Raw genomic sequence first — 16,509 nt, 5'->3', positions numbered from 1 at the left:
ACATTATGCAGATAAAATAAGGGTGTGGCCCGTTTTGTTATGTAAATTGGGTGTGGTAAGAAATTCAGTTATTCGGCAAATATGTGTGTATGAAAACTGGGGTGTGGTCTATTTTTACAGTATGCAAATCTGAGTACAACCTTGTTTGGGTTGGTTAATCTATGTCATTTTTTGATACGGGACTGGGGGCGTGGCCTACTTTTCATTAAATATGCAAATAGTTCCGTTGCCTCATTTTACTTAAATATGTAAATAATGCAGAGAACTGGACCTATGATGCCAAACCCCCTTTGCAGCCCATACCCATGTTACAGTTTTTAATTTCTATCATCCCTTTGTTGCATAATCAGCAGCTCATTTGTGTTCTTCGAGTTTTCCCTCTCACTTCTAATCTCCAGAAGCAAGAGGGCCTTGTTAAGTATACACTGTGACAAGCAGTGTCGTCTCGTAGCAGAAAACAAAGGTGTTGAATGTATGAAAATCAGTTTAACTGTTTGACCCCTTGTAAATAATTTGGGTATGTTGTGGCAAAAACTGGTGTATAAGCAGAACCGTGTCAGTGTGTGGTTTAAGTCTGCATCAGGAGCACCACTCTGAAACCAGGTTGGATTACATGTTTTATTCATGCTGAGTCTGCCTGAAAGCTTTAGCAACTTTATTCCCAGAAAATCGTGTTTTTCTTATGATAATAATATTCATTAGAGAGCAATTTTCTAAACAGAAGTGACCACAACATAAAAACACAACGGAGATACAACAACAACAAAACCAGTATAGTGACTTGTGGCCATAAATTAGCCAAGGCTAACAGTCAGTCTTGGGCTCCTGCAGTGACTTCCTTCAACAAATAAGTGGTCTTCTGATCTATGATCACTGTTTTATTCTGGTGCATCTGAAGACAGAAACACACAGTATGTCAATGATAAGAAATTGTGTTATCGACTATGTTTGCAGTCAAAATGAGAGAGTACAGAAAATCCCAGTCGACAGAAACTTAGCTTAAAGGATAAATTCAGTGGTACAGTACTGCATCTACACACACTACCCCACTTTCAACAGGTAGACTATTTCTTTAGTAGAAATCGTTCCAGTTAAAATTGTCTGCAGTCTTTGAATTATCCAGAGTGACCTTGACATTGTTGCTGCTGAATTTTTATTAGACACACTAGAGGCGAGCCTCTAGGGACGGCCATGTCGGTTGGCCGGTCCTCTCGGTCCAGGCTGAAATATCCCAACAACTACTGAATGGATTGCCATGAAATCTGGTACAGACTTCCATGGTCCCCACTGAATATATGCTAAATAACTTTGGCGATCCCTTAACTATTCCTCCGGTGCCAACGGCAGGTCAAAAAGTTCCGTTTGTCCAATACTTTCTTGGTTTACGATCAAATAGAACCTGCAGCCTTCACTTTGTGTGTATTTTAAGTTAACTTAAGATGGTGAACTTGGTAAAAAAAATTACCTGCTAATCATCAGCATGTAAGCATTTTCATGGCGAGCGTGTTAGCATTTGGCTTAAAGCATTGCAGTGTCAAAGTACAGTACAGAGCAGGTAGCATGACTGTAGACTCCTAATTTTGTTCAAATGTCCTTTTTTAATACAGTGAGCACCATCCAACAAAATGCCAAAATGATCTCCACGGCTAGATACCACTAAAGGAAAGTGAGAAAATACTTTTGTAAAAAATGTCATAATAGCAGAGAACACTGGCTTAGTTTGCATGCTAGACCAGAACTCTTGAAAAAAGTGGAGACTTTTCGGATTGGTCCATGTTGGCCTGGACCTGGTCTGCGTCAGAACCTACAGACAAAAATCCGCCACTACCCCTGCCCTCCCCCCGCGGACCTCTCTGCAACCTGGCTGACCTGTGCAATCGCTGTCTCCACAGTCTGCCTCCCCCTCCCAAAAGACCGATTCCCTACAGTACACCCCAACACCCCTCCCTTCTGCTGTCACATGTGGCCTCCTCCCTCCCCCTCCGCAAACCCCCAACACATCTACCCCCTCTCCTGACAAAGCATGCCTCCCTGCCCCACTGCTAACCCCCCTCCAGACTGCACCTCTCCCCCTCCCTCTGTTGTCTTCCCCTCCTCCTCCTCCTCCTAGTACCTCTACACAAAAACGCTAGTCACCACACTCACCCCACGTCTCTCATGACACCCCCGCCACCTGGTATTGTCTTTAAATGTGGATCAGGTGATCACTGGTTAAATAAACAAGAATGCTCTGGAAATAAGTTAACTTTTAGTATTTTACTCAGTGTCAAGCAAATTCATACCTTTTATTGTATTTTTACTTGTTTTATTTGAAACTATTTTTTATTGTATTGCCCTCACATATCCATATGTTATAGTATTGAATCAGTGCTCTTTGTTTTGTGTATTATGCACATATTTCAAGTATGTTTTTTTTCGTGTTTTAGGACTGAATAAAATGAAACAAAAAACATAAATGCATATCTAAATCACAAAAAAGGGAAATTAAATAAATTTTAAAAAAAAATCATTGATGCCAAATAGGATATCAAAGATTTAATTGTTTGTGTTCACATGGGTGTCAGTCTTTCCCAAACCAGATGGAGGAGCTGTGTATACACCGTGAATTAAAACCATTGTCTACAGCATTTGTCAGTAGTGCCAAGGGCTGAACCATGGTTTGTATCTGCTATCAGTTCATGCTTTTGTTTTGTAGTAATCTTTATTTCCTAGCAGAGGATTGGTTTCTTAATGCAGGAGATAGACGCTGCCTGTGAATATTCAGATATTAAATCCCCCTGCACCGCATTTCTTCATCATTACACAATGGATTGTTCACATTGCCTCATCATTTCCATTACGACCTACCTACTGCAAGTTATTATGGGTACCAGCAGATGCAAGAAGCCCGCAGAGCTGGAGGAGCGAACGAGCAGCAGCGATGGATGTGATGTGGTGGGGCAGAGCGATGCTTCACCGCGAGAGGCAGAAAAACGAGCCAGACAGGAAGAGGAGGCGGACGAAAGGCAGGAGGAGGAGGGGTGTGAGGAGAATGAGTGGAGAGTTTGAGGCAGGGTCAGCTTGATGTGGCTCTGCTCTGCATACACAGCCCTACTGTTATCTTCATTCATTGATTTTAAAGAACACCACCAAGTGGCACAGAGCAGAGATAACAGGACTCAAGGTTTTGCTAGGGGGAGGAAATTCCGGGCTGAGATGAGAAGTGCAGGCTAAGTCACATTTGGCCTTACAACTTTTTACAACTTTTAGCAAATATATTATATGACAAACTTAACCTATATCATTACATCATCAAGTATTAGGTGATTCATTACCTGTAAAACCTCTAAAATTACACACTGTGGCGACTAAATGCAGTATCTGGCACCTGTTATATACACTGTGCGAGCAAAGAAGGATAGAACCCAGTACAATCTAACAAAGTCCATTACAACAGCCCTGCAATAATCCCATCTTTAGGGTGCAATGCAGACTCCGTCAACTGAGAGAGACCATGAGATGCAGTTCAATGCCCTAGAAAAAGCTCGTAAGAGGATGTTGAGTTAAGTTTTTGTTCTGACTTTTTTCTGTCAAACTACTGTTTCAACGATCAAGAAGCTTAGGTCGTGTTGGAATGGGCAGCATTGTATTACATTACACTTTACAGTAATGTCCCACTTTCAAAGGATTTCTATGATGTAACTAATGCCTCTATCAATGTTAAATCATTCACTAATACTTTATGAATCAGTTATAAGTCAAAACGACTATTAGGTTGCCAGTTTGTAAAAAATACTATCTGAATAAGGCATGTAGAGCCGCGTAACCTTTTGTCCAGTCTTGGCGCTAAGCTAAGTTAGCTGGCTGCGTGCTGCGGATTCGCATTTAATATTACTTTCTCATTTCACTCTCTGTCAGAAAGCGAATAACCCTTTCCCCAAAATGTCAAAATTATTTATCTAACATTTACCACTGCACAAGATTATTGTAAAAAAAAAAAAAAATTCAACAAAAAAACCCCCTAATATTGATTTATTAAAATTTAGAACTACACCATTACCAAACAGAGAGGGGAAACGCTATCCGAAGAAAGTTGTACTTGGAAATTGTCTTTATAGCAATTAATAAAGCATTAGTCAATGATTTATTGACTATTAATAAAGCCATTACTTACAACTAATACAGTATGGTCACTTGCTTGGGTTTGTTACAGTCGCTGCAATCAGTAGCTGTAGGTCGATATCTTAACAGAAGCACTGCCAGTCAAACAAGACAATTAAAATTAAGGTGTTCGTTTTTTATTAAGATTATAAATTTTTTACAAATATCTTCTGAAACAGTTTTACCCGGAGAGCTACAATTTCTTAAACATAAAAATACAAGAATAACAACAAAATATGTAGAGAATGACTGAATACTCTCTTTATTTTGGTACACATAGTGCTCATAAAGCTAATGCATGGATTCTCAGGTTATGGCTAAGTCATGAGTTTGCCTTTTTAAAACAAAAGGACTAAGAGCATTCTTTTACAAAACAAAGTAAAACTCACAAAACTGAGACATGTTGGATTTCTGATTTTCTGTGAAGGCTTTGAGCAACGAACACGATTAAGAGAGGATGTCAAACTGCCAAAATCACCCGGACTGTTTACTACCACACACTGGGAGCGAAGGTGTAGTGATGACCACAGTAATACCCCGAAAAGTGTTAGAGAATTGAACTGCTGGCACTCCATCAAGTGATATAAACTGGTTTGTCCATGTACCTCACAGGTGTTTTGGGGAGTCTTGAGCGTGGTGTTTCACGTGACAAGGAACTGCTCAGAATGCGGAAGGTCCATTTAGGAATGGAGAAAGCGTGTTCCCCAAAGGACTCCTCGGCCCAAGACAGGGGAGACAGCGGAGGCATTCGGTCACTTTCAATGTACTTTCAGTTGTGACAGTAGCTAGAAGTGGAGTGCATTGGATTTAAGGCAAGGAATGTAAATCCATTTCATCAGATTTAAGTCACCAAAGTGTATTCTTTAGACACGTGTCTGCTATTCTGAAAACAGGGAAGCCTGCACATCATAGGTATGGCACAAACTCTTTACTCTCCCTGTCAAAACTGGTGTAATCAAATCGCTCAATTTTAAATAGCTTTTCCTTTTTCTTGCAAAAATAAAGTCGATTCATACATTAGAGGGGAGACCGGGTTCAGTTGTAACACCTGCATTTCCTCCAATCAGAAAAAGCAAGTGGGTGTGATGTCAGCCTGCGCCCGCCAATAAAGCAGTCACATGTTATTGATTTGTAAGAGCCAAGTGTGCTTTAAGCTTGTCATTGTACATTTTGAAATGCAGCTCGGGGAGTAAAGATTCGCCCGATTCTGATACTGTCGCGTATCTGTACAAGTACCTCTGCAATCTACGTGGTCATTTCGCTACTCAACCGGGTTTTGACAGGACCGGGCCGTTAAATGAGGTTGTCTCACTGACCCAAGCGGATACGGGTCACCAGAAAAAGGGGGTGTTTTTGCAGTGTTACAACTGACCCCACGCACGGGCTCTATTCGTGGCAACGCAGACTTTCTGATTGAACAAATACATGTTCGGCAATGCATCTCGTACTAGTTGCACATAAGGAAAGAGGTGAAATAGTCGTTTGGAAAAACGGCGAGTTTCCCCACTCAATCTATATCCTAATGTTTCCATAACGTTTCCATCTGGTAATATTTGCGGTAACCTCCCAAGAAAGTTCTGGTTTGCCATGGGCTACTTGTTCAAAGGACATTTCTGGAAGGTTTCAAATAACTTTTTGTCACGGTTATGTAAATACCGCCAGGGAACCTTCACCAATTCCAAAAAACGCTCCGCAGAGCCTCTGCCGAGAGTCCCCTTACCGGGCAACAATGCCAAAAGTTCCCCAAACGACACGGTTTTCTACACGGGAACGTTGTGGGCTGAACTGTCCGAGGGAACCGAATAGGGGAATTTCTTTGTTAACGTTCAGGGACATATCCCTAAGCTTAGAACCGTGTCCCCGGACACTGGCAGTAGAGAACAGTCAGTTCTCCGTTTGGTTTTTGTCTTTCTAGGCCTAATGCTTTGAGGGAAAACGCATCACAACCGGCCCCGGTCTCCCGTAAGATAAAGTGTTCGATTCAAAATGCCACAATCGCCCGGGTCCATGCCCCGAGGCTGGCCAGGGCCTGTTTGCTACAGATCTGTTCCAAGTCCGCCTGTCGGCTCAGCAGCCCCGAAAACCCCGAGCCGAAGATGGAGATCAGGTTGGAGATATTGGAAGTGTCCGTGTAGTCCGGGCTGGAGTAGGAGCAGTCCTCGCGTTTCGCTCTCTTGCGAGCTGCTGTTTCGGATACTTCCTCCACGTCGGATATGCAACAGCCGAACTCAACCTTCCGTTTCTTGGCCGGCGACTGCGCGCCCTGGCCGAACTGGAGCGCGTCGCAGCAGCAGTCTTGGTGGAGGTAGCCGTTCTCCACCGTGGTCACCACATGCGTGTCCAAATCGAGCACCGTGGTTTTGTTGCAGTGTCTGCTGTTGTCTGCAGAAAACGGGTCGGAGTGGGACACGGGGGGAGCCTCCATGCAGCAGCTTCGATAGTCGGACGGCTCCGGTTCTTTGCTGCCGTCCTCGAAAGGGGAGCAGCCGAGGAGAGTGCTCGCTGCCCGGACGTGCGCCGCTGGCTGCGCCGCGCCTCTGTGGCACGCAGAGTCGCACAGATTCGTCTCGTCGCCGCAGCAAGCAGCCCGCGCCGGCTCTTCATCGTCGGCGTCCTCCGCGTCCAGATCCAGCGGGTTGAGCTCCTGGATCTCGTTGCAGACCGTCATCACCTCCTCGTACTGCTGCATCCTGTAGATCTCCGCGTACTTCTCCTTGATGTAGACCTGCCTGGCGTTCCTCAGCACATAGGACACCAGCAGGTTTTTGTGCAGCTTGATCCCCCCTCTCTGCGTCCTGGAGTTGTGGATCTTCATTAAGGAAATGGAGATCAGGCTTTGCGCGTCCACTGCGCATTCCATGGTGGTGATCACTAAAATGTTCCCCCGGACCACCCCAGCTCCTGTCCGGGAGGGGAAATCCGACTCGCAGCTGTTTCGCTGGGGATGGTTTTGTTCGAAGAGAGAGGTTCAAGTCAGCTCTGTGGAGAAACATTGGACACAATGCTCTACCTCCCTTCGAAAGCCAGCGATCATTTGCAGATGCCCTGAAACCACGATATGTATATAGTGAAGGCGGTGCGACCACCCTCTTCCGGAGGAGCCAATCAGCTGCCCGAGATCTGTTGAGAGACAAGCAGGCGCGCTGGAAATATTTTGTTCTCAGCCAATCAGCGTTAGGCGGTTCCTCTGTACTATTCAAATTCCACCCAGGCTATGTCACAGGAGTGTCCATATTTCAGTTGTCCCACAGCTGGGAACTCCAAAAAATCCAACAGACACAGTTCTCACAGCTTATATTTCAGTTTTCCGAGTAAATATGCATATTTTAACCTTTTCGACAAAGATGGCTAGAGCGTAACTGTGGAGTTGAGTTTGTCCCCTAACTGAACCACTAAGACATACAAGACAAGAAACAAACAAATAGAAAAATTAAATTATAGCATCCACATCATGTCAACATTGCAACTGTAAAGAAATTCTGTCGATCTCCTGAGGCAAAAAGGGAGATCTGTGTAAAATAATAGTCTTTATAAACCCAATAAATCATTTCATTTTGATGTATTGCATTAAAATGTGTTGCTTTTGTGTCAGTATTTCATTGGTCTTCTATTTGAGTGTTTAATTCAACGCACGTACTAGTTAAATTTGTGAAAATATTTGGTCATTGAATGGGATTTGTTGACTGTATATAAGCAAAATATACAGTAACGCCAACACTATTTTGAGAATAAAAAACTACCTGCAATATGAAGAGGACAAGGCTGAAATAGTGGGTCCATGTACAAACAGTTGAGAGCAAGTTATCAGTCAAAATAAGGTATATGGGGGATCTGTTGATGTCATCCTCTATGTCTAGGGAATGCTCAGTTGTCTAGCACATTAGCTCTAGAGCACAGCAAGAGATTATGTTACAAACGTTTTGTATCCAGAAGATAGAAGCACAAAGGCTTTTGACACAAAGCAGTTATTTTCTTCCTTTATTTAAAGGGCCAGTTCATCCAAATGACACATAGAAAAACATTTTCTCACCTACATGTAGTTGTATTTAGAGACATCAGTCACTGGGATTTCTGCCTCTACCCCAAAGGTGAGTGGAATTGCATTTGTGGTGCTCACAACACTGAAAAATGACATTCCAAAATTCAAAAAGTGTGTCTTTCCAGAAACTGCTACTCAGGACGATTCCCATACTTCATCGTCAACGGTTTTAATTGGAGCTACTTTCTACAAAAAGAAAAAGTTGCTACGAAATAGTTTTTCAATTATAAAATTATTGGCACACAAAATTCCATTCACATCCATTGTATTGGGGTGGAGACAGACCTCTCAGAGATACATATCCCAAAACCTGGACAAGTAAAAAAAACTGTCACCAAAGCCTGACCTGCATTATTTTTCTGGAGCAGACACCATCATCAGAATGCCACTGATGGCCACTAGATGGTGGCTCCAAAATAATCTCCAACTGCACAGGATTGCAATCAAAATACTGCAACTTCTCTCTTGAAATACAGTTGACGGTATGTTTTTAACATAGGAGGTCAGAATTCTATTGAGGCTCTGAGTTCACTTCCTCTGTGTAACGGTGGCATTCTGAAGATGAGGCTTAAAGCACTTCATGCACTAATCAATAGTTTTATATTAGTGATGGAAAAAAATGACTGCGTGATATGAAAGGGGTCACTCTTAGTGAACAACCCACAGAGAATTATCTTCAACTCTGCAGTTACCCTCACCTCTACGGAGTGTTTCAGCATCCTTCAGCTCATGGTTTTGGTGTTATCGCCGCTAGCTTTTCTGTTTTGGTTCAGTCTCACCACTTGCATCAGCACTGTTACTGGAATAAATCAGTTATTTCCACATTTTATTATTTCAGATACTAAATACCTCTAAAATAAGGTCCTCTACCACACCAAGAGCAATAAACACAGGCACTGATACGCTGGGTAACATTTTATTGTTTTACCTCGCTTGCTGTATCAATGCCAACTTTCTAAATTTTGTATCGGCCTATTCAATAATACTGTATGTGCATATGTTCCTATAAATAAAAGAGGACATGGCTTCATGAACCGTGAGGAGTCAGGGGGCAGTTGGAAGTAGCATTAGCTGCTGACGTTAGGGTTACGTGCCTTATGTTGACTACTCCTGTGAATAACTTTGCTGTTAGCACACAAGTCTGCTTCTTAAATTAGTTGCAAGGTTTGTGGTTCAGATTTTATGACTCAGTTGCAGGTTCTGCAAACAGCCAATGCAGTGTACAGATTTTAGGCAGCAGAGAATGTGGAGAGCTAGCAGGAGGAGACTGACTGACATATCATTATCAGTTTATTTATTTTTTCAAAATTACATTCATTGTGGATTCGGGCTGGACCAACGGTTGTGAAGCGATGAAGCTGAATCTCCGAGTCTTGTACCAGTTTTCTGAGACACATCAATGAACCTTTATACCCCTGGGAAATAGGCAAGCGGTTCACCATATCAAGTTTAGCTTTAAGAGAAGTATGTTTTGGGGGCATGTGCACCCCCATGGGGTTTTCCCCATGCTCGTCCAAATTAAGCTTTACTGGCTGTAGGTGTAGGTAAATGTTTGTTCTTTTCATCACAGTAGATGGATATGTCTAAAATAGTTACAAATTAGTTCTGCTTCCTCTCAGTCACCCGTGTCCCAGAAGGAAGAAACAATAAGGTAATAACATTTGATTTAATAATACAAATTTCTATCATTAACACTGTCTGTGACACTATCGAATTCTAAAGACAGCTGAACCCCTGGAAGGAATAAAGGATGGTAAAATGTGAATGAAAGAAAACACACGTTGACCAGGTTTTGTGTATGTGTCTGAGTAATACCACACTAAAACCCACTTAGTCATATAGTGCGGGAAACCAGCACTGCAGTGGCCTCTACAGATTAATCACAGGTTCAAATGCTTGCCAAGTGAGTGCAATAACCTGTGTTGAACCTGTAGAGGCCAGTGCAGCACTAGTTTTCTGCCCTGTGTGATTATTGTTTTGTTCCTGTTTCCAAATTTTCCCTCTGAGGTGGGACAGTGCTTCTACAGCCGGCAGAGTCTAACAAGATAATTATTTTCATGCAGGATGAACCAGACGTCATGACAACGTGAAACTCCTCTCAGGATACGACTGCGGCCACACTGAGGGATGTCTGGAGGACGTCTGATTGTAATGTGCTCTATGAATGATGAATGTCTGATGCGGAGCAGGACACAGGCTCATCTTTTCTTCCAGAGGGGGTAGCTGTTTGCAAAGAGGAGTGTGCCGCAGAGGGTCCCTGTGATGCAACAAGTTTCTTCCAATTTAATATATAAAGATCACCGCTCAGTAGATAAAGGTTTGTTGGAGGTGATGTAGCTGAGACGCAGTGTGTAATGAAAGGAAGAGCACTCACACACTCCAGTGTTCTGTTCAGTAAATGAGGGAAGCTTTGGGTCTGGAGAGTTCTTCAAGCATAGTATAGTTTTAAATGTTGGACTGAAATGACACATTTAAGAACAACACCCCTCTTTTTCGAGTACAGTGAGTTAATAGAAAAAGAACACAAATTTAACAACAGACAATGAAAATAACCGAATACATAATGCATAGTAATGCATTGTAATAATATGTAGCTACATTATGACAAAGTGTGTACCATAGGAATCCCTAGTTATGAGTCTACCAGCAGAGTGATGGATGGCATCTGGAGCAACTTGGGAACTCCATACTCTCTTAATTCAAGTAGACATTTGCTGAGAGACTGTGTCATTGTTCAAATTAAAGGGTCAGGCCACATTACAAAGAAACACATTTTCTCACTGACAGCACATCAAGTGGCAATAGCCATACGGACAGTTTTGGTTTTATTTTTCCAGAGCAGAGCTACAAGATAAATACGGATAAAGGGGGTGAGAAAATGAATAGTTCCACATTTCGGTAAATATACTTATTTGTTTTCAATCCATGAGTGAGATTAGATAATTGATACCACTCTCGTGCCTGTGTGATTAGTACAGAGCTGGAGTCAGGATGTGGTTAGCCTAGCTTAGCATAAAGACTTGAAACAGGGGGAAACAGCTAGCTTGGCTCTGTCCAAAGTTCAAAAATACACCAGTGACACCTCTAAAGCTCACTGATTAACACACCGTATCTCACGTGTTTAATCTGTTGTTCAAGAAAGACTTCTAGCATGTAACTCCCACTACAACTACGGATTGTTGTTTTTATATCTGTGTTAGTGTACACACTACACTAACGATTTAAACGTCAAACAAATGTCAAATATTTGTGCCGTCTGTGTTTATTTGCCCTAAATTGCCTGTGTACCGACTGCACACATGGAAGGCAACTACCCGCTTACTCAATGGCTGTGTGCACGTCTGTGTGCCTAGTGTGCTTCTGTGTGTTCATGTGACAGCTCAGTCAGCCCAGTCTCCCTCCTTTTTTCACTCATCTGTGTACATTTATGAAGTAGATTCTAAATCCCCAGGTTAGCCACAAATTCCCTGCTCATGATGAAACATTTTTAACTTGTGCTGTGGTTCTGTCACTGCCTCATTTCACACTGCCCGGGGTGAATTTGCCTCTGCATTTCTCCAATGACTTTGTATGCAGCTGCGCTGTATCTAAAAATTGCTTTGCATTCTGTCTTATCACACCTTTAGAGGTGTTGTTGAGTGTATTTTTTAACTTTGGATGGATCCAGACTAGCTGTTTCCTGCTTCCTCCAGTCTTTATGCTGAGTTAAGCTAATCACATCTTTACCCCACCCACATACTTAATGTAAACATGAGAATGATATTATATATGGATATACAGTATACTATATCTTGATTAAATCAATCACAATTAATTACGTTTTGGCTGGTGTGAGTGCAGTTATGCAGTTTTTGTTCTGTAACAAAAAGGAATTATTTTAATTAGGATAGCGTACCTATAGGCTTACTCTTACATATTTCATCCTACCAGTGAATACATATCAGTATATAGTGTTAATACTGTTAATCCCAAAAAAGTACACCCTCAAGGCCACATGACATGGATTTTTTTTGTATCATTCATTTTCATTAAAAAAAATCCTCCTTACATATTCTTCCATTACATTGCAGTCTCTTTCTATTTTCAGTCTTTCCACATTGCATCTGCACTCCCCTGTTCATAGCCGTCCCCCCACCCTCGTCCATTTCTCTCCGTTCTCCCCTCATCTTTTCAGCTTCACTGCTCAATAGTATCTTGCTTATTTTACCACTCCTATGCTTACTCTACTGACATCCTCTTATTTTTCACCCCTCTGTTTCTTCTTAAGCATGTTTATTTCTTTCCCTGCGCCTCAGACAGGGAGTGCAGCATTGCAGCACAGTTGCAGATGTCAGCAAAGCAAATGCTGTTTTCTCTCTGCTTTCTTTGCACGCATGGTCAGGACTGGAGACCATAGAGGTATCTGTCTGTGCTGCTGCCACAATCCTACATCCTTACCCATAGTTATTACACCCATGCCCCTCTACTTGTTTGAATTTTTTAAGTGTAGAAGAGCAGAATCAATTACATTCTAGCAATATATTCCAAAGAAGAAGGTAATGAACTGTAAAAATTGGGAGCATGATGATTGATTGATGAGGACTTGTGTCAGTTTCTACCACAGGGAAGCTTGGGAGGGAGCATAATGCCTGATTTCTCCATCCAATCCTGTATGTCTTTCACGCAAAATATATCAGATGCTGTTGATTGGATTATAATGAATCTTTGGGGAATAATGTATGTGAGTGGTTGGCCTAAGCGGAGAAACAATGTTTGACTGACGCATATAATCATAAATGATTGGGCAATATATCTGCGTAGTACTCCACTATAAGTCTCTGTCATTTTATGTTGGATGATGTGTTTATTGATTATAAGCAGCTGCCAATCACAGTAAAATCGCTATTAAAATCAATATAAATACGTAAAGGGTTGGTTCACCCAAATTACAAATTCATCTCTAGCCATGCAGTTTTTTTGTTCTTCTAAGATTTCTATTTCCTCCCCGATACAATAGAGGTGAATGAAATTTCATTAAAAAGAAAAAAAGTAAATAGAAAAGTTTAAAAATTCCAAATAAACATCTCAGTGTCTCTGTTATCCTTGACTATCAACATACCTTGCTGTGAACAGTTTTCATAAAGACAGTTTTTTTCAGCAGAAACACAAATTTTATGTGGGTAAACTGATCATTTAAGTAGCTTATTCTATAAAGGGCCCAAGATATTTCAATGAAAACTAAGTGCTCAGAAACGCAAGCAAAGGGAGTAGGTTGTTACTCCTGATTACAAAAAGTAGTAGATGATATAATGTAAGGTTCTTTTTTCTTTTTTTTTTGGGCACTTGAGGGAAGCAGACCAAGCTATAAACACAACATCTGACTACATTCACCATATAGAGTTGATATGGCCAACATTCTAGCCAACAATTGCCTACTTACACATTCAGCTGACACAGAGCAACATTAGCATTCATCTTGGGGTTGTGTTGCTTGCCACCCAACAAAGCACTTTTTTGGTCTTCACCAACTCTTTTGGGAAATATTCATCTTTTTAGCAACCAAATTATCCTCTATATTCACCAACTAGTCTCTAAGGCTTTGGTCAGACTGCAGGCAAATCTGATTTCTTTCTTAAATCAGATCTTCAGGGAAGATTGTCCAAGCTGTTATTGGCGAGTGATCAGATTGGATTTGTATGTCCTGACATCACCTACCTATCTGCTTGGGTTGCTGTGGTAACGCCAAAGGCGTAGCTACGCTGGTGACGCTGCTCTCCAATGCAGAAGCATGAGAAATGGAGTCAAGTAATGGTGCAGAGCTCCTCCGTCGTTGTCCTCTATAGGGCCAAAAAACTATACTCTCTGATAGCGCCAGCTAGCAGTGGCATGGATTCTTCTGGTCACTCCGTCAATGTGGATTTGATGACATTGCGAGATGACAGAAGAGACATTTTGAAATCCGATTTGAGCGGTGAAGGGTTGGAACTTAGATGCATCTGTAGAAAACCGAATAGAATCAAATTTTAAACCAACTCCAAATGTGGTTTTGATCCGATTAGCAAAAATCACATCATGTTGAATTTTTTGCTGTCCAGACTTCCTAAAATCAATCCAGATGCAATCTGGATATGCCGAAAAAGGGATTTGGGTTTGCAATCTGAACGAGGCCTAACTGTGCCTGTCTGCTAAGTGGTGAGGAGCAAGTAGTGTACAGTGGTTTATCAGATTTTTACACTGAAAACAGCTGCCTACTGCTCTTGGAAATGAGGTTGATGGGAGCAGTGAGAGTGAACCAGAACTGTAAAGTTGTGTAAAACCAAAACAATGAGCTGAAAGATACTAAAACACTATGTAGAACTGAGGCAGTTTGTACATGTGTAGAACAGGTGAATTAGAGCGTTTGGTCATAATTCTCTGTGGGTTCATCACTAAAAGCTATACCTTTCACATTACACACAGTTTTTTGATCCATCAATCATGTTAATAAGTGATTGGGGCAACTTTAATATCTGCTAAATGGTGATAATTCAACATATGCAGTATGTATATGTATTTTTTAGGAATTTAGCATTTTCAGTAATATTTCCTAATCACAACAACAACCGGTGCAAACCCTTGGGTGCAGTGGACGTCGTGGCACAACCATAATCATGTTGCAGAATGGCACAGGCTGAAAACGAGGTTGAACAGAAATATTAGTAAAACTGCAGTATCAGCAGGTGGAGTTGTAATAATAGTGAGCTTTAGTAAAGGCCAATCACATCAACTCCTGTAATCCCCTTTGAGAGAGTAACTAAACCCGGCCTTACAACCCCGTTCATGCTGCCATTTAGCGGTTTCTGCATTCACTGCCACACCCTAACTACAACACCTCAGAGGGCACAATGTCACAGCTAGGTGTGGTCTAAAATGTAACCATTCACACCTGACCACACCCAACTGTGATGCGGAGTGTGCTCAAAATGCAACACATTCAAAGAGGTCAGTACTTTCTCTAGATACAAGATTGACTGTTAAGTTTCTTTTTGAAAGCATTTTCAAAGTGGGAGTCTGTACCTACTGGACTCTGAATGGAGACAACCATTATTCTTTAGGCTTAATCCTGGCCACCAGTTTCTGCTAGCAGAGCTATCAAATTGTGTGATTGTATCTACATATTCCAATTTGAAAGAGTAACTACACCCAGCCTGAACCACAGATCACTGCATACTCCAATCTATGGTATCAAAAGCTGCACTGAGATTGAGTAAGAGAAGTACAGAGGGGGAATCTGAACCCATAGTAAGTAAAAGATCATTCACCATTTTTGTAAGTGCAATTTCAGTGGAGTGACAGGCCCTGAAGGCAGACTAGAAAGGTTAAGAAAGATTACTGTTAGATGTGTGGGCTGAAAGCTGCTAAAACACAACTCCTTCTAGTGCTTTTGAAAAAAAGGGAAGGTTAGATACCGGTTGATAATTAGACCCTTAATCAATGTGTGGTTTCTTAAGTAACAGTTTAACCACAGCAGTTTTAAAGCTAGTGGGGACAATGCCAGATGTTAGTGATAAATGAACCATATTTAGGATGGTAGGTCCCATAAAAGTGTAGCCGGCAGAGGGTGGATCAGGTTGGTTTCGAAGCCAACACCAACTTAAACAATAATTCCAGAGATATAGTCTCAAAATTTGTTTAAACAGAGAGTATCTGGGATTCAGTGTAATGCTCAATTGGTTCTGCAGAAAAAGCTGGAGATCTGGAACTAGTTTTGTATCTACTCTCATCTATTTTAGTTCAGAAAAAGACTAAGAGATCATGAGCTGTAAAGGGTGAGCAGGTAGGAGATGGCTGCTTTTGAGTAAGTTTGGCTACAGTGTAAAAATGAAGTCCACGATTATGTTTATTGTTACTGATTAAGTCAGAGAAATATGCTTCTCTAAAAGTGCACAGAGCACACTTCCCACTGGAGTTAGAAGACATCCAGTTTAAATTTTTGCCATTTGCAATCCAGTCTCCTGCAGGCCTTCTTAAGGGCACGTCGTTTTGAAGAAGGTAGTGATCTGACATAACAAATGTGATAGGAGACACAGTCAGATTGGAAACCGCTATCCCATGAGATAGAATCAAGTTAAGTGAGGTACCACTGCAGTGAGTAGGTTCATGTACAAACCGGCTGAAACCAAAAGTATCAGTTAATGCCAGAAAGGCTTTACTTAGAGGATCAGAGGCTTTTTTCAAATAGAATTTCATCAGAATGAGTAACAAGGTCTGAGAGAAATTCTCCAAATTCTAAAAATTGTGAGTAAGGGCCAGGTGGTCTTGTTGAGTATCACAAGGTGTAATGCCCAGTATGATGTCCTGGACAAAGATAA

The 16,509-nt window shown here is 41.6% G+C and overlaps 1 protein-coding gene across 1 annotated transcript; it reads right to left on the bottom strand.

Annotated features, from left to right (window-relative positions):
* Positions 1 to 4,083: 4,083 nt before the first annotated feature.
* ier5l (immediate early response 5-like) lies at positions 4,084 to 7,242 on the bottom strand. The gene has a single exon (XM_040158421.1). The coding sequence runs from the start codon at positions 6,998 to 7,000 to the stop codon at positions 6,122 to 6,124; it is 879 nt and encodes a 292-aa protein (XP_040014355.1). The 5' UTR covers positions 7,001 to 7,242; the 3' UTR covers positions 4,084 to 6,121.
* Positions 7,243 to 16,509: the final 9,267 nt, after the last annotated feature.

The sequence above is a fragment of the Xiphias gladius genome, chromosome 20 (assembly GCF_016859285.1).
Source record: "Xiphias gladius isolate SHS-SW01 ecotype Sanya breed wild chromosome 20, ASM1685928v1, whole genome shotgun sequence".
In the NCBI taxonomy this organism is placed as follows: domain Eukaryota; kingdom Metazoa; phylum Chordata; class Actinopteri; order Istiophoriformes; family Xiphiidae; genus Xiphias; species Xiphias gladius.
This window is presented reverse-complemented; position numbering and strand designations above follow the sequence as displayed.

Excerpts from the sequence above, each read along its gene's own strand:
- ier5l (XM_040158421.1), bottom strand. The coding sequence starts at position 7,000 with ATGGAATGCGCAGTGGACGCGCAAAGCCTGATCTCCATTTCCTTAATG.